Source organism: Colletotrichum siamense, assembly GCF_013390195.1.
Source record: "Colletotrichum siamense strain Cg363 chromosome Unknown KSG_Cg363_contig09, whole genome shotgun sequence".
Lineage (NCBI taxonomy): Eukaryota > Fungi > Ascomycota > Sordariomycetes > Glomerellales > Glomerellaceae > Colletotrichum > Colletotrichum siamense.
Window position 1 is genome coordinate 3702215 of NW_023501022.1, and position 22931 is coordinate 3725145.

General features: G+C 54.6%; 9 protein-coding genes across 9 annotated transcripts; 6 read left to right on the top strand and 3 right to left on the bottom strand.

Moving 5' to 3' along the window:
- Positions 1 to 478: 478 nt before the first annotated feature.
- On the top strand, positions 479 to 2129 carry MCPB-1 (Carboxypeptidase 2; the record flags this gene model as incomplete). The annotated part of the gene is made up of 2 exons (XM_036645557.1): positions 479 to 710; positions 763 to 2129. 2 exons carry the CDS (start codon positions 479 to 481, stop codon positions 2127 to 2129), a joined length of 1599 nt encoding a protein of 532 aa, XP_036489900.1.
- Positions 2130 to 3019: 890 nt separating this feature from the next.
- Positions 3020 to 3682, top strand: CGCS363_v013709 (uncharacterized protein; the record flags this gene model as incomplete). The annotated part of the gene is made up of 1 exon (XM_036645558.1): positions 3020 to 3682. The coding sequence occupies one exon, from the start codon at positions 3020 to 3022 to the stop codon at positions 3680 to 3682; it is 663 nt and encodes a 220-aa protein (XP_036489901.1).
- Positions 3683 to 4922: 1240 nt separating this feature from the next.
- ARF6 (ADP-ribosylation factor 6) lies at positions 4923 to 5624 on the bottom strand (the record flags this gene model as incomplete). The annotated part of the gene is made up of 3 exons (XM_036645559.1): positions 4923 to 5086; positions 5154 to 5300; positions 5375 to 5624. The coding sequence occupies 3 exons, from the start codon at positions 5622 to 5624 to the stop codon at positions 4923 to 4925; spliced, it is 561 nt and encodes a 186-aa protein (XP_036489341.1).
- Positions 5625 to 10573: 4949 nt separating this feature from the next.
- On the top strand, positions 10574 to 13215 carry andE-2 (FAD-dependent monooxygenase andE; the record flags this gene model as incomplete). The annotated part of the gene is made up of 5 exons (XM_036645560.1): positions 10574 to 10869; positions 10941 to 11212; positions 11323 to 11693; positions 11753 to 12441; positions 12492 to 13215. 5 exons carry the CDS (start codon positions 10574 to 10576, stop codon positions 13213 to 13215), a joined length of 2352 nt encoding a protein of 783 aa, XP_036490008.1.
- A 1030-nt stretch (positions 13216 to 14245) lies between these two features.
- CGCS363_v013712 (Cytochrome P450 monooxygenase TRI13) lies at positions 14246 to 16061 on the top strand (the record flags this gene model as incomplete). The annotated part of the gene is made up of 2 exons (XM_036645561.1): positions 14246 to 14719; positions 14784 to 16061. The coding sequence occupies 2 exons, from the start codon at positions 14246 to 14248 to the stop codon at positions 16059 to 16061; spliced, it is 1752 nt and encodes a 583-aa protein (XP_036489339.1).
- A 1783-nt stretch (positions 16062 to 17844) lies between these two features.
- mtaD-0 (5-methylthioadenosine/S-adenosylhomocysteine deaminase) lies at positions 17845 to 18528 on the top strand (the record flags this gene model as incomplete). The annotated part of the gene is made up of 1 exon (XM_036645562.1): positions 17845 to 18528. One exon carries the CDS (start codon positions 17845 to 17847, stop codon positions 18526 to 18528), a length of 684 nt encoding a protein of 227 aa, XP_036489340.1.
- A 400-nt stretch (positions 18529 to 18928) lies between these two features.
- On the bottom strand, positions 18929 to 19966 carry sgf29 (SAGA-associated factor 29; the record flags this gene model as incomplete). The annotated part of the gene is made up of 1 exon (XM_036645563.1): positions 18929 to 19966. One exon carries the CDS (start codon positions 19964 to 19966, stop codon positions 18929 to 18931), a length of 1038 nt encoding a protein of 345 aa, XP_036489337.1.
- A 416-nt stretch (positions 19967 to 20382) lies between these two features.
- Positions 20383 to 21037, bottom strand: CGCS363_v013715 (uncharacterized protein; the record flags this gene model as incomplete). The annotated part of the gene is made up of 2 exons (XM_036645564.1): positions 20383 to 20526; positions 20915 to 21037. The coding sequence occupies 2 exons, from the start codon at positions 21035 to 21037 to the stop codon at positions 20383 to 20385; spliced, it is 267 nt and encodes an 88-aa protein (XP_036489338.1).
- A 123-nt stretch (positions 21038 to 21160) lies between these two features.
- On the top strand, positions 21161 to 22577 carry CGCS363_v013716 (Mannose-6-phosphate isomerase; the record flags this gene model as incomplete). Its single annotated transcript, XM_036645565.1, has 2 exons — positions 21161 to 21310; positions 21363 to 22577. The coding sequence occupies 2 exons, from the start codon at positions 21161 to 21163 to the stop codon at positions 22575 to 22577; spliced, it is 1365 nt and encodes a 454-aa protein (XP_036489336.1).
- Positions 22578 to 22931: the final 354 nt, after the last annotated feature.

The window sequence follows — 22931 nt, forward strand, 5'->3', positions numbered from 1 at the left end:
TCATATTCCGCCATATCGCCAAGTGCCCACTTGGGCGCGCTTTCCACCAGCAAAAGCCTTGGTGGTAGACAATATTCTCTCCGCCATGGTGAGCCTGCTTCGCTCAATATCGCACTCTCCCCGATTCAAACCGGCGGGGAGAACATCTTCACCTTCCTTGTCTGGTAAACAGCTGTCTGCCAAGAGGTTACAATGCCATGCGTGCCACGGCGCGATGATTGACGCTATGGCGGGGAAGCCTTGCACCATCATCATTCTCGACAATAGAATGCTCACTTTCTGTCTGGTGAGTCTGAAAGACCCCATACTTTCGAATACCGAGTTGAGAATACCGTGACTCCCCAATGTCGGGCCCCGCGAGGATTCAGCGTATATGAATGTGCTCCGCCCAGGGTAGATGGTGGTTGAGTGAGATTGCGCCTGTGACCACGACGAGACGAATCCAAGCCATCATCGGGCTTCGTCCTCTATCCACAAGATGCACTTCCTTAGAAGCGTGGCCGTCGGATTGCTCCAAGCAGACCTGATATCGGCGCAGACGAAGTACGCGGACAACCAAGTTCCAGTTTCCAAAGACAGCGAACTCGTCTCCAAGCTCTTCCCCGATGTAGAAGGCGTCGAGCTGCTCTCGCCTGCGTTCGCGAATGATGAGACTGTACCGGACGGATGGGCCAACGGAACGTCTGGTCCTACATCGCAAGACACGCTGAGTTGGTCATATTGAAACTTAGGAGCAAAGGCATGTGCTAACACATCATTCAGAATCCTTCCTGAAAGGTATCGCAGACCAACATCCATGGGCAACCTACCACACCCCCTTCACCTCCGAAGATGACCGCTCAATTCCTTACCTCAACCTCTCGTCTGGCTCCTCGACACCCAAGCTCCGCATCTGGCTGCAGGGAGGCGTCCACGGCAACGAACCGGCAGGCGACCAAGCCATCCTCGCCCTTCTAGCCAAGCTCGCCTCCAACGAGACATGGACAGCCTCCGTCCTCGAAAAAGCCGACATCCTCGTCCTGCCGCGGTACAACGCCGACGGCGTAGCCTACTTCCAGCGCGAGCTCGCCTCAAACCACGACCCGAACCGCGACCACGCCCTCCTCCAGCGCCAGCAGACCCGCGACGTCAAGACTCTTTTGTCGGCGTTCGACCCGCATATCTTCCTCGACGCGCACGAGTACACCGCAAGTCAGCGGCTCGGCGCGCAGGGCCAGTGGCTCAAGGCGCAGGACATCCAGGTCTCGCACGTCAAGAACCCCAACATCCACCCGGCCATCCGCGCTCTCGGGGAGGATCTCTTCCTGCGTGCGATCCAGGGCAAGGTGCGGAGCCATGGCCTGCGGACTAGCGCGTACTTCACAGCCGGCGGCGGCACCGACCTTCCCGTCCTCACGGAGCCGAGCTCCGTCTCCCGCGCGGGGCATAACTCCGCCGGTCTCCTGCAGGCGGTGTCCTTCCTCACGGAGACACGAGGCATCAGGCTTGCGGACCAGCACTTCCAGCGCCGCGTTGCCGCCGGTCTGCTTGCAGTTGAGACCCTTCTCCAAACCGCCGTCGACAACGCCGAAGAAGTCTACACCACTATCGAAAACGCACGGCAAGAGTTCACCGCCGGGACAGAGGACATCATCGTCACCGACCACGCGCGGACGACAAACACAACATGGCCCTTCATCGACGCCCGCAACGGCACCCTCGTCCACGTCCCCGTGCAATTCCGCAACAGCACGCCCACCGCGCCAGACCTCGTCCGCGCCCGTCCCGCAGCGTACGTCTTCCCCCGCGCGTGGGCCGCCGTCGCGGATAAGCTGCGCACCCTGGGCGTCGAGGTGGCGGTGCTGGAGGAGGACTTTATCGGGGAGGCGGAGGTCCTCACCGCGGAGAGCGTCACCCTCGCGAGTTCCAAGAACGAGGGCGTCGTCGAGAGTGCCATCACCACATCAACCAGCCGCAAGACGGTGAGGGTGCCGAAGGGCGGGTTCCGCGTAAGCACGCGGCAGAAGAACGCCGCGTTTGCGTTTGTGCTGCTGGAGCCGGAGAACAACGCGAGCTTGGCGCGGTATAATGTGATCAACCTGGAGGAGGGCGATGAGTACCCCGTGTTTCGGGTGCTCGCGGGGCAATAGGATGAGGCCGCCGGGGTGTCTCCGGATTCGAGCACGGATCGGAGGCCAGCAGTCTTTCGGTGGTGGGGCCGGATCGGCGGCGGTAGGTTGGTGGCACAGTCCGGGTATTAGCCAACCTGCGGCACTCCGGATAATAATCAGGCACAAGCTCAATCTCACTGCATTAGCTTCCCCGTGTGCGTCTCCAAACCCGAAGTCTTCTCCAAAATTCTGAAAATCCCGTGGGTTTTTTTTTTCAATAGAGTAGCAGCACTAACAGAATCCGCCCCTCCACCATGAACGCCCACCGCAAGCTGACACCCAATCATCCCGGCCCCCTCACAACGTCTCCAAACGTCCACCTCTCCAAACAACACCAATCACCCAAAAAGTGCCTCCCAGAACCTCAGACATTTGCCCACGTTGGATGCTGCAACGGAACTGCCACCCTTGCAGTCACCAAACAATTGAAAAGAGACCAAGCAGGAGAAAATTTGGAAACAGAAACATTTGGACAAACATTGTGTATGTCACGCCCGCGTCCTGGAACGCGACGATGATGGGGGAGGATGTGACTGACTCCTGCATGCTTACAAGGCGGTTGATCGGTTTGCACGTCACGCTTTCTCTGAACCCCCTATGTGTGCTGTTTCTATTGATTAGTGACAATGTGAGTCCAGATGATAAAGGGACACAATGCTCCCCTTGTCCTTTCCCAATCTTTCTCTTGTTCCTTGTCGTCGTGCCTCAATTGTTCGCGAACTTCGATTCTCTTCCACATCTTCATCTTTTGTCTCTGCGAGATATCTTCACTTCTTATAAGCCGAGCCGGACTCACTTCCATCACACACTTAACCTTCAACATCCCAACCACACAAACCAAATCGACCAGAACAAAAGTCTCGCCCAAGATGCATCCCCTCTCTTTCCTCCTGATCCTCTTCGCGACCTCGACCGGCGCCCTCCCCGCGACGCCCGCATCGCCAACGCCCTGCACAATGTCCCTCCCCACAGACGCCTCCCTCACCCGCCCCCCGCCGCGTCCCTTCCGTCCCACCGACGCTCCCTCGGCCCCCTCAGACGAGGCCACAGACCCGACCCCGTCGCCAATCTACACCCTCCTCCCCGTCCCCTCCAACTCCTCCTCCTCGGCCTCAAACACAACCGCCCCCTGCTCCCGCCGCCCCCTCCGCCTTGGCCCCGCGCGCCTGCACAAGAAACCCTCCCCCTCCTCCGCATCCGAGGCCCCAGCCGCAGTCGCGGGCGTCGCAATCGCCGCCGCCGCCGCAGAGACGCCCACCTCCGACGGCCCCCGCGACTACGCCTCCCTCATCCCCCCAGCCCCCGGCGTCACCCCGCGCCCGGAGCCGAACCTCGCCGAGATGGGCTACTACCAGACCACCTACTGGTCCTGCGCGACGCGCGGCACGTCGAGCCACTGCGGCTGGCACCGGCCCATCATGGTCGCGCCCGCCAACGCCGCCGTCAACGCTGCCGCTGCCGCTGCGCCGAGGAACTTCGGGCTCGGTGCCGCGGCGGTGGCCGGTCTCGTGGGGATCCTCATCGCCGGATGAACCGTCACTCAACCCCCTGAACCAACAAAACAAAAAACGTCTGAGCGACTAGCCCCGTCACGGTCAGCCACGTCGTCCGCGCGCACCGAGCGATAGAAACGAAAAGCCTCGGCAGGACCCGTGATGGAGCCAGTTCACCGTTGGCAGCAAACGACCCTTTTGCCCACGAGGGAATCCGCCGCGGCGCGACCGATGGCGGCGTCCTGTATCGTCAAAGCGTCGACGCCACCGTTCGTTCGGCCCTTCTCCTATTTCTGTTTTTTGTAAGATCCATGAATCGGCCCTCCCTCGTAAAAGAGTCGGCCCGCCTCCCTGATGAAAGGGGGAAACGCAGATTCGCACCTGCACAGCCTAGCCGGCTGGGCTACGATATTATGACCATAGACCGAGAGCACACACGTTGCATGCATGTCGCGACCGGACCCTTCCACTTCCTCGCACGGCAACACAGGGACGAGAAGAAAAGGAAGGGCGGTGTTTCCAGACAATCTTGTACATCATTTCAATACAACTATAGAAAGGGGGAAGAATGAATACTACCCGTTTGGCCCTCGTCTCCCCTGAAAACAAATAAAAAAGTGACAGTTAATAAAAAAAGGTAAAAAGAGGACCACGTTCTTTTCTCGCCTTCTAAAAAGCTCGGGTATTTCAGAACACACAACATGGAATAGACAGAAGTTTGTTAAAAAAGAAGAACACAAGAACAACCCCCAGAACAAGCGCATGATGGTGAATGTCCGCCCCTTTTTCCCGTGCTTTCTTCCCTCTCCGGTCTCCCTTGGATAGTTAAAAGCGTTACATGAAGAGTGTTTTTGGTTTAAAAAGGTCCATTGCGGGACTGGTGTTGGTTGGCGGTGGTGATGGGATGATCCGCCGCTGCCGAGCATAGGATGCGTAAGCCCCCGAGCCCGCCTGTGTCTCCCAGCGTGGACTCAGTCAGCTGCGCGCTACTCGCTGAGGGCATCTTTTCCTGCGTCCGTCACCCGAGCCGCGAAGGAAGGAGGCGAATGAGGATATATGGCACGGTTTCCGACCTCGACGGGGCTTGGGCCAGGGACGGACGATGCCTCGATATGCATTCTGAAGTGGCGTGCGGAGTCGGAAATGGCGAGGAGATGGGGGACAGGTTTTGTTTGGTCGGGATTGGTGGCGGAGTAGTAGGCGATGGCAGGTTTTGTTCGTCAAAAAGGAGGAATCGGATGGCGGATTGAATGAGGTGGTTCGGGTCGTGACTCGTCGTTTACTTCTTGGCCGGGGCGGGGGGCGCCTTGACGTTGTTAGACAGCCAGGCGAGACCCTCGAGGAGGCCCTCTCCGGTCGTCGCGCAACTGGGCACGACATACCAGACCTTGTCTTTTAACTTGGACAGCTGGAGGGCCTCGGTGACTTCTTGCGGCTTCATGGCTGTTTGGTGATGTGGTCAGTCTGCGCGTTCTTGATGCCCAGTGGGGACGTGCGTTCCTGAACTTACCTCCGTTGATGTCCTGCTTGTTCGCGAACACCAGCAGCAAGCTGTCCTTCATTTCGCGGTCGTTGATGATTCTGTGCAGTTCGGACTTGGCCTCCTCGATTCTCGCGCGGTCGGAGGAGTCAATGACGAAGATGAGACCCTGGGTTCCTGTAGGATAGGGGTCGTTAGCGCAGTCCGCGGAAGACAGATGGGCGAAGCAGGCAGGCAGGAGGGGTGCTCACCGCTAAAGTAATGTCTCCAGAGGGGACGGATCTTGTCCTGACCACCGACGTCCCAGACGTTGAACTTGACATTCTTGTAGGTGACGGTCTCGACGTTGAATCCGACAGTGGGGATGGTGGTGACGTCCTGGCCGAGCTTGAGCTTGTAGAGAATGGTGGTCTTTCCAGCGGCATCGAGACCCAGCATGAGCAGGCGCATCTCCTTGGATCCGAAGATCTTGCCCATCATCTTTGAGAGTTGACCACCCATTGTGACGGTCGGTTGTGAGTGTCGTGGATTCGGAGTTCGTCAGAAGGTCGGAGGGTTGGGGAGAGTCGGCGGTTGTCGAACTGGCGTGATGTGGGTTGGTTGAGGCTCGAGTGGTTTTGGGAAAGGGGACGGGCGTCGCAACGTATGGCAGATGGCTCCTGCTGTGTTTTTCTGGCAAGGTCGGGACGGGCAATTGATCGCCTGGGATTCGTCGTCGCGCGCGCACTCGGATTGTGCGGTCGTCAGTGTTTGAGGGGGATAAAGAAGGAGTGGAAGGGTTGAGGCGGTATGTGTAACGGAGAGAAGCTATCGCGGCTGCAAAGAAAAAAAAAAAGCAACCTTAGTTTGCGATGTGTTGCTAGGTGTTTGCCGAGTCGGGGACGGGGATCGGAGGTTGGGGTCGAAATGGAGCAGCAGGACCGCCCGTCGTCGCCGCACTTTCCTCAGTGTCACACTCACTTCACACTCGCACCCACGCGTCCACACTTTCACACACGTCAGGTCTCCAGTCCAATCCCATTCACTGTACGTAGCCCGGCTCTGGCTCTGTTGGGCTGTCGCTCGGGCGTCTTGGTAGCAGTGCAGTCCCTACCTAACCCAACATAAGTGTATCCGTAAAGGCTTGTGACCTCTGCCAGGGGGTGCGATGCAGGTGCAGGTGCAGGTGCAGGTGCAAAGCCAAGGCGCACGTATCATACACGGGCCAATTGGCAGCTATATTTGGGCCCAAATTAATGCTCCCGTCTTCCGAAACGAAGGTGAGCAGAGAAAGAGGTGTGCAGCCGAGCGTTGTTTGCCTGCGGCCCGTCTAGAGATGCCTTTGGTTGGATTGATCGACTTTGGGGGTCATCCATGCGTTTCATTCATTCAACCACTGTGACACACTGTCTGTCTCTTGCGAAGACAGCACACAGCTCGACCGTTGAACTTTGAGGCTGACTGTCCTTTTTTTTTCCTTTCTTCCCACGCAGGTTGAGATGGTTCAGGGGCATTTCCAGTTCCAGTAAGGGTCGCAGAGCTGGATCCTCTTCTTCAGGGCGCAACACGACCTCGCTCATTACGACTGATCACCAGGCGAGGGAGGGCATTGGGCAACGGACATCACCATCTGGCCGTCCCGTCCATCAACCAACCTCTCCAAGAGTCCAAACCCTCTCTCCCCTCATCTCGTTCATCGGCAGCCTCGCCATTATCGCATCTGCGCCTGTGGGAGCCCCTCTGCCCATCTCCTCAGGAACTGCCCACCAGTCCACCACTGTCCGCGGACAATCCACCTCTTCCCGGGGGAAGAATCGATATTGATCTCGTCTAGGCCTCTTTTGGAACAACATCTCTAGCCACCGCCACACCCTTCCCCCAACACATGCATGACATGACAGGTATCAACTCAAAAGAAGCTCTACGCGAAAGAGAACAAGTGGTGTGGCGCGTGACGGCCCACGGTGGGATGAGCACCAGATCGGGTCTAGCCGGAATGAATATCGAATGGAATATTGCTCCTCAGGCCGGAGATTTCACTCAGGTACGAAATACGCGGTGCCCGCTGCACAGGCACCGCTGCCGCTCCAGCCCAAACGGAGAAGTTGCAAATTACAACGTACCAATGAACGCCCTCAGGTACCTGATCTCTCTTCCACGGTGGAACCCAAACAAACAGGGGGCCCCTGACCTCTTGTTCCTCGTTAGGTCTAGCGCCATCTGCACGTCCCCGACGCTCGCTCCGGGCTCCCTCCTCCCTCCGAGTCGTTGAGAACCGTCTCCGAACCGTCCTTCACGGCTGACATCTTGGCGTGACATATGCGCGTGATTGATGACAATGAATCGTGTGGCGTCGTAGTTTGATGGGAGACCCTCTAACGGTCGAGCAAGGCTTTGTTTCTTGTTTCATGTTTTTCTTGCTACCTCTCTAAAAAATGGTCTGCTCAAAGCCCGTTTCATCGTCATCCAGTTTCAATCTGTGGTCATGTCGGACGAACATGCGTGCGATGCAGAGCCGCAAACACAGCGAGGCAACCCTCCAGGTCAATTTAGCAACGAACAGTCATGGTTCTAGAACATGGCATCGAATTCTTCAGCCCAAGAATTCTCCGTCTGCCTCTTAGGGAGGTCCTTGCAAGTCGCACCGGGGGCCGCAAGGGGGCAGTCGATGTACCAATGACGTACTTCGTGGCCCACGGCAGAGGTGTCGTCACTAACACACGTGTGGAATGCGATTTTTCAACTTTCACCGTCATGGATTCCAATGGGACTGGTTTCCAGCGGTTCAATTTACTGCAATCGTCGATAGGGCTCCTCGAAATGACGTCTGATAAGCACATTGGCACATCTTGCCTGGGTCCCGTATGATAAATACTTGTATTTGGGCTGTGCTCAAGGATGAGATCACCGCAGCAAATGTTGCGAAATCGTGGTTGGGATGTTTGTAGCAAAATACTGGATATGTAATGGTGTTGCCTCTTGCCTATAGCCGGAGACTATCACAATGGAGACGCATTGACATATTTACAATTAACCTATGGTGCTCAGTAGAACATGACGTTTGAGGTCGTAATAGGAGCAAATTGACTACCTACCAGGAACACCGCACATTCAGATGTCTTCCTGTTCTGTACTACTCAGCATGCAAGCTGGATGTCTCAGAGCTGCATTTATCACGAATGCGGTGTTGGCGGACTCTGTAATCGTGTTACGTTGACACTGGCAACAGCTTTTGCCTAGAACCTTTCGTCTTACTATAAGTCGCTCTTCGAAATGTCATAGCCTCTCACCGTGCCATCCGGGCCCGTTGACTCCCAGGCCATATCTCCAACTACTCGATGACAGCAATAAGTACGTATTCAGTCATCAAACATCTAAACTCCTCTCGAATCGAAGGATAATTGCTTCCATTCTAAGGTCGAGAAGCACGTCGGGCACCTACACAGACGATTGATGAATCTTGCTTCTGAGAAAAGCAGTGGAAGCCGATTGTTCGATAGGACGATAGTGAGCAGGCTTCACCCAGGTCTGCTGTCAACTGCCCTCGCCATTCTCTGCAATGAGCCTACATAATACGTGTATAATCGAGCTCGCCTTGAGTCGTACAGAAGTGCTGTCTCCAATTCAAGTAATGTCAACGGCACGGCGTACCGAAGCGTTCAACTGGCCGGGAGGCAAGCAGGTTGTTTTCTGCTTACTTGTTTCTTTGGGAGGCTCCTTCCGGCCGAGAGACAGCCGCGTTCGGCCGAAGTCCGCTGCACTTCTGTGCAACGCTCCGGTCTTGAACCTCGAGCAGTGTCGTGGCTTTTGTGACGGAGCGCCTGCAGAAGAAACTCTGCTCCTATGTGATGGTGTCGCAACAGATCCGCATTAGTCGTCTGATCATCTAATCGACGTTCTCAAGGGAGTTCAAATTGAGCCGATCCATGAGACGGTTCACCCCATTATGTATATGTTAATAAAGCTGGTCAAGTGTTGTAGTAGCGAATGAAAATTTAGAAGTAGAATGTAGACCAGCGGAAACTCAAAAGCAAGAGAAGTGAAGTGGGGAGTCGCTTCCTTTTCGTTCAAGCAGTTCCTCGAGCTCGTGCTCGCGAGCTAACACGGAGACCGAGCTCTCCGTCTGTCGCGAGCATCGTGCCCCACTGACGGGAACCGGAACACATATCGACTGCCTAGACGGGGCGGCAAGACCCGGTTGCTGTACCCATCGCCCCCGGCTTTCCCCGCTCGTACATCTTCGAAGAGCGTGTTTGGAATCATTCTTCTCGATCTGGGTTCTCGGTAGGGTGTTCCCGGAGTGCGCTCCCACGTACTTGGTTAGATTGCCGGCCTTGTCCCTGTGTCGGAGGAACCACTGCGGAGGAACCACGACAAGGTCCTTGGCTCGGCCAGTCTTGAGGATCATGGCATGGGTTGAAGTCCACGAATTGCTGTGATCGGTGCTCGCTTAGGAGTCAAATCTTTGTTCACATCTCGTAACATCACGCCCTGTTTGAACTTTTCAACATCACATGGCAAGGACGAGTAAAAGAATCCCTGGAAATATCGACAGCATGACTAGGGCACATCCACATACTGAGCTGCTGTAGATTAAGACTGTTGTGAGGGTATGTAAATGTCGGGGAACTAGACAGTGTGTGTGAGGTGAGATCACACGTTGAGTAACGATGTTAGCTGTAACACTGCGAGTAATTGTAAACCTTTCTTTTAGGTCTCTACTGATTGGCCCATGCTTGGAAGTGCGGGGAGGAAATACCCTTGGTAAATCTGTCGTAGAGACTGGCCATGACTCTTGACACCGCTTGTATTCAGTTATCGAATTTTCCTATGGGGGTGACTAGACACGATTAATGCGATACACCTTCGTAAACCTTTCGCTCGGTTCAATGTCACTTGTCTCATGTGCCAAGCGGTTCATTCAATCCCGAGTACATGTCAACCCCCTCGCGGACTAAACCCACCAAACAAATGGCCTGCGGAAGCATTTCACAAGTTTGATGGCCCGCGGCCCGCCTTATGTGTCAGCAGCTATTGTCTTCGCACTCTTCTATGAGCCCACGATTACAGGCGAACCTTGCAGATCCTGTTCACTGAGAGGAAAATACCGAAAAGCTCGGCAACAGATTCCAGAAATGGAAAGGGCCTCAGGCTTGGCCAGGCGTCACGCCCCCTGTTTTGAAGGCATGAAATATTCGAGCCTTGCATCGAGACGGCCTCGCGATACTCCGTCGTGACCGAGTGTAGCCTACTCGGTGCGAAGATAAATCCGAGTAATGAATAGTAACTACGTCTAAGTTGATGTTTTCACTGTGACATGATCCTTCTAAAGTCTGGGTATGCTCAGTGCCACATATCGCGCTGCTTCTATGTGGCATTGCTTCTAAGAAAACCCTCAATCTTTCATTCTGAAAATTCTTATCTCGAATTCCATTGCCAGAGACCGTGATCTGCATACCTCACTGAAAATCATGGGCTTCAAGGTGATCATCGTTGGCGGCAGTGTTGCTGGCCTTACCTTGGCGAACATTTTAGAGAGGCTCGGTGTCGACTTCACTCTGCTTGAGGCGTACCCCGAAATCGCGCCCCAGGTTGGAGCAAGCATTGGCCTTTTGCCAAACGGGTTCCGTATCCTCGACCAGATACAGTGCTACGAGCCTATTCGAGAGATTGCGGGTGACTTTTATCTGCAGGCGAGCTACCGTGATGCCAACGGCAAAGCCACTACCACGCCCAGCAGCGGCGTGACTCATCATCTGGAAGCACGGTACGTCGCCCACACCAGCAAGAAAATCCAGAGTAGTGGTTACCTTGGCCGTTTTGCTGACGCCAGAAAAGGACTGGGTATCCCTCAATCTTCATCGATAGACAGATGCTCCTTCAAGTTCTTTATGACAACCTCAAGCAGAAGAACAAAGTGAACCCATCCAAGAGGGTCAACAAGATCGAGCTATCCGAAAAGGGAGTCACTGTCCATACCACTGACGGCTCAATCTATGAGGGCGACATCGTTGTCGGTGCAGACGGCATACATAGCACTGTCAGAAGCGAGATGTGGCGTATTGGTATCAAAGAAAATCCTGGGTATTTCCCGCACGACGAGCAGTCCAGTAAGTCTATCAGGTTTCCTGTCGCACCGGGAAAAGAGAATACCATCCGAGAACATGATCTTTTCACAACGTAGGCGCAACACTAACAAGCGCCTTCTGCTTCTTTTCAGGAGTGCCCGTTGATACGAGATGCATTTTCGGCATTTCCAAAAGACCTGCAAACCTGCCTGTAGGCCGTCAGATAACGGCCTACGACGACGGCTGGAGTTACCTCATCGTCGATGCGCCGGGCAATCGCACGTACTGGTTCCTTTTCGAAGGTGTCGGCGAAACCAAGCGCGGCAAAGACATCCCCAGATATTCAAAGCAGGACACAGAGAAACTGGCTCTGGCACATGTGTCGGACCGGCTATACGAAGAGGTGACATTCGGCGATATTTACAAGAACAAAATCATGGCCACATTAGTGCCTCTCGAAGAGTATGTATTCGAGAAATGGCACTACAAGCGCATCGTGTGCATTGGAGACGCCAGTCACAAGGTTCGTCTCAGACATTAGAGTCAGTCAGACGTGGGGACTAACAGCGATCGTGGTTCTAGATCGACCCGGTCTCCGGCCAGGGAGGCAACGGCGCCATAGAAGCGGCCGCGCTTCTTGGAAATGCCATTGCCGAGTTGCTTGAGAAGTATCCGGATGTCGACCAACTTTCCACTGATTTGGTGGAGGGTTCCGTCGCCCAAGTTCACGCAATCCGTTACCACCGAGCGAAGAAGTTGGTCTCCGAAGGCCACAACCTCCAGCAGATTTTGACGGGCAGATCGCATTTCTCCAAAATCGTAACGCAGTACCTGGTTCCCATTTTGAAAGAGGACGGGTTCCTCAACGTTGCACTCCCGATCTTCAAAGCCGGCCCTCGAGTCGAGAAACTTGCAATGCCCAAACGAGCTCGGCTTGTTCCCTTTGACGACGACCTCCCCGCAAAGCCCATAACAGCGAGGGCCGTGTTGAGAGTGGCAAGAATCCTCTCTGCAGGGTCTTTTGCGGCACTGTTTTACCACTCTGGTGGACTGGCCTACTTCTCCACGTTCAGGGATGTTATGCAGACGCAGACTAAGCTATTCTTGGCTGCTATTGCCGCCGGTTCGTCTGCAAGACTCTCGCCTTACGACGCCTCGAGACGAAGCCCATTCCATAGCCCCCACCTCGGTGTTGATGGTCTGTTCTCCACTCTCACTCTAGGGCTCGTCGAAGGGCACCGCGTGGGTAACAGGCTTTCTGTTCTCCTCTGGTACGTAAAGTAACTCAACACCCTGGGACCCTGTCTGACATCCTCTACAGGCCGACGGTAGGTGGTCTCGCGTCCACAGCTTTTGGTCCGGATGCCGTGGCTCCTCTGTTGGGCTTAGGCATGGTTCTTCAAGGGTCCAGTACTCTTTACGGAAGACATGTTCCCCCAAGATATGCTAAGTCAATCCTGCCCTCGGTCGTCACAGGCTTGCTGGTGCCTGCCGTCATTGCAGCCCTGCCGGTTCAAAACTCTCATATCCGACAAGCAGCTGAAGCACTTGTAGCGTTTTCGCCTGTTGTGTGTTCGCTTCTCACAGAATGCTTGTCTGCAGTTTTGCAAAAGCTTGCAGGAAAGGAAAAGCCTGCGAGTGCCACGAAGGAGCCGTCGTACAATGAAAGAGAGGATTTCGTAGCCATGTACCGGCAGCAGGATGTACCTGCGCTGAAGTTTACGTACGCTTGTGCCGCAGGATTATGCGGTGCGGTCCGCGTTGCTGGCATGGCTTATTCAAGATTGGACGCTGCGCGTTCTGTGGAAAATTCTGCGGGACCTTTGGCCAGACATTTTGATCTCTTCGGCTTAGCCTCTGTAGCCCTTTCTTGGTACAACATCTGGACGATGAGATCCGAGGGGTTCATCACAACGAAGAAGGCAGTGCTTGCTGCGTTGGTGTCGGCCACTGGTTCTGTTTGCTTGGGACCAGGGGCGGGACTGGCCGCCACCTCCTACTGGCGCGAGACAGTCATGGCGAGCCTGAGCGATGGAGAATTTTGATAGATTGTACGTATATTTAGGCTAGACACATCCCCTCTCGCAATACGTGCTTCTGATGACCTGTGGGAAAGCCTCCTTGGGAGGGCAAGAATGATACCGACTGTGTGAAAACATGCCTAAGTTTCGCAGTTAGTGTAGTGTACGTGTAGGCACCCTCGTTCTTTGGCGGGCTTGTAACTGACTCTTGGCCAAGTAGTGTGCCACACCCACCTACAGCGGTTCGTCGAAGGCTACATGTACAGCAAAGTGTCTTGGCACACAAACCCACGTGCAGAACTGCGTCATGCTTTCTTTCGTCTCTGATGTTATTGGCAGGACGAAATGTAGTGTTTACTCTGTTTTGAGATCGGATACGCCCCAGGTTACATCAACCATGGAGACATGCGTTGGCAAGTAGTAGGCATCTCTTAGCTATGTCGCCTGATTTGAGTCAGTCAGACACTCACATCAGTCTCGCCTAGGTATGTACAGGGGAACTGTAGCTGCCTGTGTAACTGACGAGAACAAACCTGCAATAAGTTGACCCTTTAGCAAGTTTGGTTCTAAGTCTAATTAACTATCATCATATTCTTTCTGGCAGGGATGTAAGGAACGGACATCGAGATCGCCCGTCAGATCCTAGTTTCCCATCAGTCTCGGCCATCGCATTCTGTCAAGCGAAGAAGAATTCTCGGGTTGTCTCCTGTGCACATCTGAATCCTTGTTCTCTAACACCCCACTTAGATGCCCCGGCATTTGCATAGCTCACTACGGCGGCTCGGACAAAACCCACGCACTGTACGGGCGGGATGATGGTCAATGTTCAAAAGTCTGTTGGCTTGGAAAGAAAAGCTAGGGAGACGGACATCGGCTTTGCCGGCCTTCGCCGGCCTTCACCGGAAGTCAGTGACTCCCCAAGGGGGCCGAGCGAGAAAATTCCCGCCGACTCACAGGCCGGGTGTCAAAGTCAAATATTCAAGGATCGCAACTGCAATTGCAAATAAACAATGATCACATCACAGTTCTTACCATGTTACATCTCTTTCGTACCATGGCCTACACTCTCGCAGAGACCACGGGCGCCTTGACTGCGGCCGTCGTAGGCGTTGTCTCTCTATTGTTTCTCATTTATCGATGGGCTCTACCGAAACCTCTTCCAGGCATACCATTCAACAAAGACGCAGCGAAATCCATACTTGGCGATGCGGCAGAGTTGCAAAGGTTACAGGAGCAGGGCAAGAGACCGCGCGCCTGGTTTCTTCAACAGAACATAAAGCATAAAAGTTCTCTCGTCCAAGCTTTCGTAGCTCCGCTATCACAGCCGATGCTTCTACTTTCAGACTTCCGCGAGGCTCAAGATATACTTCTCCGAAGAAACAAGGAATTCGATCATGGCGAGCGAGACATCGCTGCGTTTCGTGGGGTTCTCGGAAACCATCACATTGGGATGCGAACTCGGGATCCTCAGTTCAAGTCCAATCGGGAGTTGGTTAAGGATCTCATGACGCCGAATTTTCTGAACACCGTAAGTAAGGCCTGACAGACATGATTGATATTTATCAAGCGGAGACTAACTAGAAATCCTTAAGGTATCCGCTCCAGCAATATACTCCAACACTTTGAGGCTTGTCGAGCTGTGGAAGTTGAAAGCAAAAAAAGCCAGTGGTCAGCCCTTTCAAGCTGACAAAGACATCAACATGGCCACTTTCGATATCATCAAAGAAGTTGCCCTTGGCGAGGGAGACTCCGAGAACACAACCGAAGCTTACATCAAGATCATCCACGAAACGGCTGCTGCAAAGCCAAATACAAGCGGAGAAGTCGAATTTCCCGAGCAACCCCCTGACGAAGACCTCGTTTCGCACCATGCTCACCAGGAGGCTGTCGGGGCGTCTTTGACAGCACCCTCTCCCTGGCTGTACCATGTAATCAACAACCGCCGACGCCACATGAAAGAGGCATACGCCATCAGACACCGGATGTTGGAGAATCAGGTCTCTCTGGCTGTTCAACGGCTTGAAAGAGGCCAGCCGGTCCGGTCTGCTCTGGACTACATGATACAGCGCGAAATGAACGCTGCCAAGAAGGCCGGCCGATTACCCACTTTCGACTCTTCTCAACTCCGCGACGAGCTGTACGGCTACATTGGTGCAGGCCACGAGACAACCTCAACCTCTTTCCAATGGGCAATCAAGCACCTTACGGTTCACCAAGATGTCCAGCAGAAGCTTCGGCGAGCTTTGCAATTGGCATTTGCCGAGTCTGTGGCCCAATCAAGACAGCCTTCGGTTTCCGAAATTACAAAAGTCGACGTGCCCTACCTGGAAGCAGTTACGGAAGAGTCTTTGCGATTGTCTGGACCGATAATGGGTGTTGTGCGACAGGCACAAGTAGAAACCAAGATTTTGGGTCATCGGGTACCCAAAGGAACCGAGGTTTTCATGCCGTTGTGTGGCCCAGGCATCACCCAAGCACCCATAGAAGTTGATGAATCATTGCGAAGCGAGACTTCCAGATCTCGGCCGAATGTTCGTGGCTCGTGGGAGGTCAGCCCGGAATCGTTCATACCTGAGCGATGGCTTAAGCCGGGACCGAATGGGGACGAATTTGACCCCCAGGCTGGACCTTTCATGAGCTTTAGCAACGGCGTGCGGGGATGCTTTGGGCGGCGGTTGGCGTACATCGAGTTTAGAATCCTTGTGGTCCTAACGATATGGAACCTGGAGCCCTGCCAAGTTCCCGAGAGTCTGCAAACGTTTGATGCGATGGACAGTCTCATGACCAAACCGGCCAAATGCTATATAAATGTTTCAGAGGCTGAAACTAAAGTTCAGTCGGGGGTGCCTTTACCCATGTGGCAATTGTAGAACTAGAGCTTCGAGAAGCTGTGTATTCATATCCTAGACTGGTTGGCTTTTGTTGTTCTGTTGCTAACACCTGCAATTGAGACTCAACTCTTCTCTTTGAGACGATCGTCATGACAGTGAGTGATATTGAAGGACAGGGATCAATCGAATTACGGTACATTTACTGCTTCAAATACGAATTGACGGGTTGACAGCCATCCACCACGCCTAGAGTCTGCCCGTATCTACATCTCAGAGAGAGACCATTCAATCCTTTAACCACAGACGAGCGCTGCGCCTGTAGAGGGATCCCAGTAGTTTGACACAATCATGGGCCATTTTCACCCGCAGGCCCGCAGCAATGGCCTCCACTAAGCAATCGAAGGTCACTCGAGTGACAAATTGGCCAGTATCGCCTGTTAGACCTCGGTAAATGCCAATCAAACGAACCAAGCCAGTGAATTCCCATGCAAAATCTAAAGCTATCGGAGCTTTTGTTCTTTTATATTGCATCAATCCCCATAAACTTGCATCTTCACAGGCACCTAGAACATCTTTTGCGATGGTTTGGTCTATTTGCGCGTTAACACCGTATGACTTACAGCGCCGGTCACTCGAGTGAAACTATCGTGATTGATCCTCGACAACATGACTTGGCAAGTTGTAAACCATGCATGAAGACCCCGCAATTCTGGTCGAGAATGATTCATTTGAATATGAATCAACGGCCTCGGTGTTTTCGGGGAAAAATGCCACTGGTAATGGCCGACTTTCCGTTCGCGTTGACGGAAGCGCGAAGAGCGAGTTCAAGCAGAACCTGTTCCAAAGAAGCGATTCCACTGAGGATGCAGTATAATCGTGTTTACTCTTGCCTACGAAGGCAATGACATATAAGGAGGGTTGAATGGTCTAATGCACCAAATCTGGCAAAACATCTCATCCTCTCTCGCCTAAACGATTCTCCCTTATCTCAACTGTGCGTAACTCAACATCGACAAACTCCTTTCCCTTCATCATGTCTGGAAAGTTCCTCATCACCGGCGGCTACGTGGTCACGCTAGACGACTCCCTCGGCGACTTCGACAACGGCGCTGTCCTGGTCGAAGACGGCATCATCACAGCCGTCGGCAGGACTCAAGACATCTCCGCGCCGCCAGATGCCGAGATCATCGACGCCTCCGAGGGCGTCGTCGTCCCCGGCATGATCGACACCCACCGCCACGTGTCCATGAGCCTGACGCGCGGAATCGGCGTGGACCAGCATCTCTGGCACTTCCTGTCCAACACCTACACCCGCTGGCTGCCGGCCACCGGGGTCGACGAGATGTACACGTCCGCCCTGGTCGGCTGCCTCGAGGCAATCGAGAGCGGGGTCACGACCATCATGGACACCTGCGAGTCGTTCCACTCGGCCGAGCACGCGGAGGCGGAGCTGCGCGGGCTGGAGGACTCTGGGATCCGCGCGTTCTTCTGCTACGGCATGAGCGGAGATCAGTATGGCAAGACTCCGGCGGGACGGAGCGGTTGGAGCGCTCGTTTGACCCACGTCAAGGAGATGGCGCAGAGAGGCGCGAACGACGGGCTTGTCCGCGTAGCGCTGCAGCTTAGCCAGTCGGGCACGACTCCGTTCTCTTGGATGGGCGATGAACTAAAGCTTGCCCAGGAGCTGGGGCTTCTCTGCTGCTCCCACTCCAGCGCCGTTCCTGCCTCGAACCTCACGAGTGACTTGGAAGTCCGTGCGGATATGGGATTCATGCTGCCTGGGCATGTGTACATTCACTGCACGAACCTGACAGACCACGAAATGAGCCTCGTCGCGAAGACGGGAGGTAAAATCGCCCTTGCCACTGAAACGGACATCCAGATGGGAATGGGGTTTCCTCCGCTGAGGATGGCCTTGGCTCACGGTCTGAAGCCGTCTCTCAGCATCGACACGTCAAGCGCCGCGGCGCCAGATCTGCTCTCGCAGATGCGGCTTCAGCTGCAGCTACAGCGCAGTCTGGACCATCATGCAGCTCACCTCGAACATCGCGTTTCCATGAAGATGGACTTCGGCGTCCGGGACGCTCTGATATGGGGAACGAGGAACGGCGCCGAGGCCGTTGGTCTCGGCGACCAGATTGGCACTCTCACCCCCGGGAAACGGGCCGACATCGTCGTCATCACGAGCAAACGAGCACTCAGTGGCTCGGCTTTCCCGTTGGGTACGGCTGTTCTGCACTCGAGCCCGGCAGATGTTGATCTTGTCATGGTAGATGGACGGATTCTGAAACGAGATGGTGCCTTGGTGGGGATTGATGTTGACGCCATCCGCGCAAGGGCGAGAGAGGGAATGAGACGTATCCAGGCCAATTTGAAGAATCTCAGGCCGGAAATGAGCCCCGAGGAGATTCGAGAGTTCTTTCTTCAAGGAGAAAAGGCGCACCGCGTCAATGTTGCAAACGCTTACGCTCAAGGAGGTGAGGTGTCGGACTATCTGAGGCCATAATAGCAGACCACCTAGATTGTGCTAATGCTGCGGCGGAACTGAGGGCTCTCTGAGAGTTCTGTAGACTCGCTTTATCATATCTTGTGGATAGACATTGTCAGCTACCTATTTTATGCCAACCCTGTCTTGAGAATTGGTCTTTAAACTCCGTTCGGACCCGCTACGTCATGACTCTCCAGTGGTTGTTCGTTTAGTGAGCCATCAGTTGCATAGACAGCGCCCCGGTCCATTTGATCTCGTTTGATCTCGGTAATCCCAATGCGCCCCTCTCAACAAGACCCAGCGCCTGCATACGGCTTTCGCTAAACTAAATCCATAATGTCTTGTAACTCTTGTTTCCCAACTTCGTTCAATATCCGCCGCTACTTTGGCACCCGCGACTCTTCATATCAATTGGCTTTCATGGCCGGTACTCAAGCACGTAGCGCCTCTCCACCTGATGCGTAGTCGATGAATCGTTTTCACCATGAAACTTGAGGTTGACCGTCTTTCCGTCGGCCTCTGTACCGACGACATCCGCCGCGTAAAATGCTGTCGTCTGCGGATACAAGCCAAGGACCATTTTGCCTGCCTCTAGCTTGGCGAGGTTGTGCGTCTGGTTCTCTGGCGGGATCGGTATCATGCCCGACGCAAACGTCTTGTACTCCTTCGGCTTGACGTTGTCCTCCGGCTCCACGTCCAAGCACTTGTATCGTCTGCTCTTGCCCTCGCCGATGATACCAACCACCTCGCCCAATATCCAGTCGTACGGCGCCTCACCCTGTTGAGGCTCGTCCTTCTTGCGCTTGAAAGCTACCTTGTCTCCTTTCGAGAACGAGATTTTGCTTCTAGCCGCCGCGGCATTTGATCCGAGGGCCCCCGAGGACGAGCCCGCCGTATTGCTGCCTGTCGAACCTTGTGGCTCGACACTATCTGCCTTAGGTGGCATACTGTCGCGGTTGCTACCCCGATCACCAAACTTGCGTGAGCTGCCACCAATGGGGCTGGGTACAGGCGAGTCTCCAGCACCGTCAAAGTCGTAGAGCGCCGCGGCCGCGGCATCTCTGTTCCGTGTTGAGCTGCCTGTCCGAGATGACGAGGTAGTCGTTGCAGGTGCCTCCGCAAGCTCCTTGGCCTGCTGCACAGCCTTCAGAATCTTAAGCTGCTCGACCAGGGTTTTGATGTTGTTTGAGTTGTTTTCCGAGAGCTTAACTCCGGACCGACAGAACTGCTCCATCTTGTTAAGATCGTTGCCCGAAGGGTTTCCGCCGTCCTTGCTCGCACTGGCCGCCTTCTTATCCAGCTTGATCAGCTCAGCTAGGTTGTCGTTCTCCTGGTTGACACCGGTGACAATCTCTTGAAACTTGTCCTTGGCGTCATTCCACAGTTGAATCTCTTCGCCGTGGCCGCTGCCATTGTTGCGGTTCGAGCCACGGCCACTACGGTTTCTTTGCGACATCTTGGCCTGGAGAGAAGAGGCCGGGCCAGGTCGCTTATCCTTCGCGATACCCTTTTTCTAACCGGGTTTCTGAGGAAAGGCCTCGCCCGTAGGTACTTTCGTCTTGTCCTTGGTCGTTTTTGCCTTGGCCTGTGTTGGCTCCGCCTCCGCCTGGGTTATTTTCGCCTCGACTTGGGATGGTTCGGCGTCGGCGGTTGGGGGCTCCGTTTTCCTGGTGCTCAGGCTCGATTGGCGTGCGCCTGAGAGCGGCTTTTGCGGTGCCTTTCCTTTAATCTTTCTCGGCATCTTGACGTTAGTCTCGGGATACAATGCTCGACAGTAGATCTATGGGTGCAGAAGGTGATGAAAGGGTGTGGCTTAATGTCAAATGAGTATCCATGGAGAGATGAAGCCGGACGGATGGAGGTGGACTACATCTACAAAGCTTGGCAGGAGCAAGACAACCGTCGCAACTTACAAGGAAGGAGCTGCTTTAGCTCAGGTAAGGCAGGAAGGAGGGGCAGCTCCGGCGGCGCAAGTCGGGTCGCGTCAAACAGGCAGGTCCACGGGTAGGCAGGAGCCTTCCTTCACAGATAGCAGCAGGTAGGGTATCTCAGTGCAACAAGATGCTATACAAGAAAAATAAATGCACACATAAATGTCAGCCCATTTTTGAGCCTTATAAAATGGCGAGGAATTAAGCTTTTGGCCCAGCCAGGTGTTTGGAGACCATGGCATAGACGCGCGCAAAGGTGGTGGACGGAGGTGATGTCGATGGCAGAATTGCTGGGCGGTATCGGGCAATGCGCTCAGCTTGAGCTTCATTGGTCGCCCGACGCGACAGCTTGTCGCCGCGAATTGCCGAAGTGGGCCCGACAGCTCCTGCTGTCTGTCATAATGGTCCAATCACGCCTCAGAAGGTCACTGAGCACCGCGCGGCCCGATCACTGCCCCGGGGCCCGTGCTCACCTCATGCTGATCATCCCTTGGGGAAAGGGAGTACCAGAGGGAGGGGCCTGGCCTGTCAAATGTCCACGCGTTGTTCAGATCGTTGCGGGGTCCCCTCCAGGCTCTCCCTGACGTCAAATCCATGGTGGGGTGAGCAAAGGGAGTCGCAACCTTAATACCACCACATCGCCGTCGCGTCTTCTCCTTTGCCCTCTGAGCTTTGCCCCTTTCTGTTCGTTTCGAGCTTGTCGTAGCTCTGTTTTCATAATGGTCTTGCAAGTGCCCTTGTTCAAGCTCCAATGCGGGGTCAACTCCTACGAATGGGGCAAGAAGGGAGAGGACTCAGCAGCCGCGCGTTTTGCGGCCACGACACCAGCTGAAGGCTTCACTGTCCAGTCCGACAAGCCATACGCAGAGGTAAGACAACGAATTCCTCACCTTTCCCCGACAATTATGCTGACACGTCCAGCTCTGGATGGGCACTCACCCCTCAAACCCCTCAAAAGACCTCCAATCCGGGCGCACCCTCCTCGACCTGGTTCAAGAAAACCAACAACTGCTTTCCGCCCCTGTGTCCTCCAAATACGGCTCCAAGCTGCCCTTCCTCTTCAAGGTCCTCTCCATCAACAAGGCGCTATCCATCCAGGCCCACCCCAACAAGAAACTCGCCGAGCAACTACACGCCCGCGACCCCAAGAACTACCCCGATGACAACCACAAGCCCGAGATGGCCATCGCCATCACCCCTTTTGAGGGTCTCTGTGGCTTCCGCCCGCTCGCCGAGATCTCCCACTTCCTCAACACCGTTCCTCCACTCAAGGCCCTCGTGAAGGAGGACAAGGCCGACGAGTTCATCAACACCGTCAAGGGCGAGGAGGAAACCGAGTCCGCCGAGACCAAGCAAAAGAACAAGACCGCCCTCCAGCACCTCTTCGCCTCCCTCCTCTCCGCCACCACCGAGGAAATTCAGAAGCAGACCGAGAGCCTAGTGTCGCTCGCCAAGTCAGAAGGCAGCAGCTTCGCCGGCGGCGGCGCAGGCGCGAGTGACGGCGAGACCCTCTCGGAACTCATCACTCGTAGCCATGGCGAGTTCGGCGCGGACATCGGTCTCTTTGTCCTTTTCTTCCTCAACTACGTCAAGATGGAGCCAGGGGAGGCCATGTTCCTCGTCGCCGACGACATCCACGCTTACCTCTCCGGCGACATCATCGAGTGTATGGCCGCCTCCGACAACGTCGTCCGCGCCGGCTTCACTCCAAAGTTCAAAGACGTGCCCACCCTCGTAGACATGCTGACCTACAACTACGCGCCCATTGACGAGCAAAAGATGTCGCCCTCCGAGTACCCCTACGCCACCCTCAACCGGACCGCCTACAGCTCCGGCTCCGCCGTTATCCTCTACGACCCACCCATTGACGAGTTCAGCGTTGTCCGCTCGCTGCTCAAGGGTGACGGCTCCAAGGCTACCTTCGACCCCCTCGAGGGACCCAGCATCATCATCTGCACGTCAGGCAAGGGGACCATCGCCGTTGGACCCAAGAAAGAGAAAATCAGCGAGGGCAATGTGTTCTTTGTAGGGTCAACAGCGGAAGTGGTGCTGCAGTCTGAAGGTGATGCCGACGACGAATTCATAACGTTCAAGGCGTTTTGCGAGATTGACGAGAGGGTGGAGGAAAAGCTGTAGAAAGTAAACGCATGCGATCAACGCATACATGGCAACGGAGAAGTAACATCATACCCAGTATCATTTTAGGCGAGCAACAAAAAACCACAAAAAGGCACAGTCCGAGAGATGATTGTCATTAGTTCAATTCCTGCCCTCTATGCAAGGCAACGCCCGGTCCGGGCAAGTCTATCTGATGCTTTCATCCTCCTGCTCTCTTCCAAGCAGGGAACTTGTGATTTGTTTCCCTTTCTCTGTTGACACCAGACAGCCCACCAGAAAACCCCCTGAGAGCCATATTAAGGTTCCGACAAGGCCCATGGCCTCAGGATACATGAAGAGGGGAGGGTATGAAAAACAGATGCGAACAGGGCG